At 42.1% G+C, this 3,015-nt stretch overlaps 1 protein-coding gene across 1 annotated transcript in view; it reads left to right on the top strand.

Annotated features, from left to right (window-relative positions):
• Positions 1–3,015, top strand: part of Arcn1 (archain 1) — a 33,565-nt gene that overhangs the window by 12,743 nt on the left and 17,807 nt on the right. The window contains exons 2-4 of the mRNA XM_004636445.3: positions 339–602; positions 1,201–1,380; positions 1,503–1,708. Coding sequence (XP_004636502.1) covers positions 339–602; positions 1,201–1,380; positions 1,503–1,708 — 650 coding nt within the window. The remainder of the gene's footprint in view (positions 1–338; positions 603–1,200; positions 1,381–1,502; positions 1,709–3,015) is intronic.

The following is a 3,015-nucleotide window of genomic DNA, read 5'->3' as shown; positions in this document are numbered from 1 at the left end:
CTTTAGGAAAGTTTTTTTTTTTTTTTTTTTTTGCGGATCCGGGGATTGAACTCAGGTCCTTGCGCTTGCCAGGCAAGTGCTTATTCCACTGAACTATCTCCCCGGCTCCAAGGTAAGTTATTGAGAAATAGGAAAAAATTGCTTTAATGTCTACTACTTTAGCTTTGTCTTATGAATTACATACTGTAATTAAAGAAGCAATGAAGTAGTTTGAAAACATTCTCATAGTAGTCATGTCAGTAAATATGTGACTAGGTCAGTGTGTGGAAGATCTCATGAGATTTTGAGAAAAGAACAGTGAAGAAGTAGTTGATTATGTGTGCATGTGTTTCTGGCAGGTGCTGTTGGCAGCAGCAGTCTGCACGAAAGCAGGAAAGGCTATTGTTTCACGACAGTTTGTGGAAATGACCCGAACCCGGATTGAGGGTTTATTAGCAGCTTTCCCAAAGCTCATGAACACTGGAAAACAACATACGTTTGTTGAAACAGAGAGTGTAAGATATGTCTACCAGCCTATGGAGAAACTGTACATGGTACTGATCACTACCAAAAACAGCAACATTTTAGAAGATTTGGAGACTTTAAGGCTCTTCTCAAGAGTGGTAAGTGTCTTTCTATAGTGGGTTCTACTTTTTAATTGTTTTACATGCTTTTGTATGTGTGAAACTAGTTTTTCCTTCAAAGGACCTATTCTTGTCATTTTTCAGGCTCTGTGGCTTATTGCTGCAGCTTATTTATTCAGCAGACACGTACTGGGATACTCACCTGAAAGAGAATAGAGAAATTACTTTTTTCATACCCATTTGCCTTTGTAGTTCTGAAACTTGTTTGGTCATTTTTTTTAGACAAGACTTAAAGATGCAGACACAAAACCAGAAAGATTTTTGCCAAAGTCTTGCTTAAAAGATTAGCTAGGCTTGGTATCACCTGTCTTTTACTTTAGCACTTGGGAGGCTGAACCAGGAGGATCACTGCAAGTTCAGTGCCAGCCTGGGCTGCATGCTGAACTTAAGGCCAGCCTAAGCTACATAGTGAGACCTTCTCTCATAAGTAAATAAATACATAAACACATGAATGAATGAATGAATGAATGAATATATACATATGCAGACAAACATGCTAGGAGTTTAAAGGATAAGACTTAGAAATATAGCTGATGATACAATTCTAAACCTCTTTCTCACTGCCATCTGTGGATAGATTCCTGAATATTGCCGAGCCTTAGAAGAGAATGAAATATCTGAGCACTGTTTTGATTTGATTTTTGCTTTTGATGAAATTGTTGCCCTGGGATATCGGGAGAATGTTAACCTGGCACAGATCAGAACCTTCACAGAAATGGATTCTCACGAGGAGAAAGTATTCAGAGCAGTCAGAGAGGTAAACGGGGTCTTCTTTGGGACTGGCAGCTTGAATATCTTTCTCTTCACCTTCAGTAATTGATTTTCCTTGCTAAGGTGGACTGTACTCAAAGCCACATCCATGTATATGTCTTTCTATAGACTCAAGAACGTGAAGCTAAGGCTGAGATGCGGCGTAAAGCAAAAGAGTTACAACAAGCCCGAAGAGATGCAGAGAGACAGGGCAAAAAGGCACCAGGATTTGGGGGATTTGGTAGTTCTGCAGTTTCTGGAGGCAGCACAGCTGCCATGATCACAGAGACCATCATTGAAACTGATAAACCAAAAGTGGCACCTGCACCAGCCAGGTATAATCCAATGTTTTATTTATGTATGTATGTATGTATGTACATGTATTTAGAACAGGGTCTCACTGTGTAGATCAGACTCGTAGTGATCCTCCTGTTTTAAGCCTCCCAAGCACCACTGGGATTATAGGCATGCCCTATCACACCCACTTTTTTTTTTTTTTTTTTTTTTTTTTGCGGAACTGGGGATTGAACTCAGGTCCTTGCGCTTGCCAGGGAAGCACTTATTCCACTGAGCCATCTCCTCGGCCCTCACACCCACTCTTAATCCAGTGTTTTACCAGCAACCCTAGGAGACCAGAGAAAGGCAATATATGTGGACCTTGGAGTGATGTCTGACTTGTAAGCAAGCTGTAAATAATGAGTGACTTGTTAAAGTCAGGTGCAATAATAAATTTGGCTGTTTAAAATATGGGGACAGGGGCCGGGGAGATAGCTCAGTTGAGTAAGCGCTTGCCTGGCAAGTGCAAGAGCATGAGTTCAATCCCTGGTTCCGCAAAAAAAATAAAATAAAATAAATGTGGGTTCATACCGGCCTGATAGCTCAGAGGACTAAAGTGTCTGCTTAGGCAGAGCGCAGCAGCTGAGGTTTGATCCCGGCATGCTGTGCTGGCCCTGCCCATGGGTGCGCTGAACGCAATTGAGATTGGATGTGATGGCGCTTGAGATCGGACATGGTGGCGTATGCCTGTAATCCTAGCACTTGAAAGGCTGAAAATAGGAGAATCACTACAAGCCCGATCGATCTATGTAGTGAGATCCTGTAGACCCTGTCCTAAATACAGAAAAAAATAAAAATAAAACATAGAGACAAGGCAGTTGTGGTGATACATACTGGTAACCCCACTACTTGGAAGGCTAAGTAGGATCACAAGTTTTTATTTTTTTGGTGGAACTGAGGATTGAACTCAGGCCCTTATGCTTGCCAGGCAAGCACTTATTCTACTGAGCTATCTCCCCAGCCCCTGGATCTCAAGTTTTGAATCCTGCCTGGGCAATTTAGTAAGACTCTGTCTCAAACAGACTTGGGCTAGGGCTATACCTCAGCAGCATTAGCACCTGCCTAGGAAGCTCAAGATCTCAAGTTTGATCCCAATGCTGGGGGGAAAAAATAATAATAATAAAAAGACTTGGAGCTAGGCATGGTGATGCCTATGACTTGGGAAGCTGAGATAGGAGGATCACTATAAGTTTAAGACCAGCCTAAATTCTGTTCTTTTTTTTTAGCAGAAGACGGCATACGAGATGTTGCGGCGTGACTGGAGTTCAGACGTGGGCTAGGGCTATACCTCAGCAGCATTAGCACC

The sequence above is a fragment of the Octodon degus genome, unplaced genomic scaffold (assembly GCF_000260255.1).
Source record: "Octodon degus isolate 3935 unplaced genomic scaffold, OctDeg1.0 scaffold00080, whole genome shotgun sequence".
NCBI lineage: Eukaryota > Metazoa > Chordata > Mammalia > Rodentia > Octodontidae > Octodon > Octodon degus.
The sequence above is the reverse complement of the archived record's forward strand: the minus strand, read 5'-3'. Positions and strand labels throughout refer to the sequence as shown.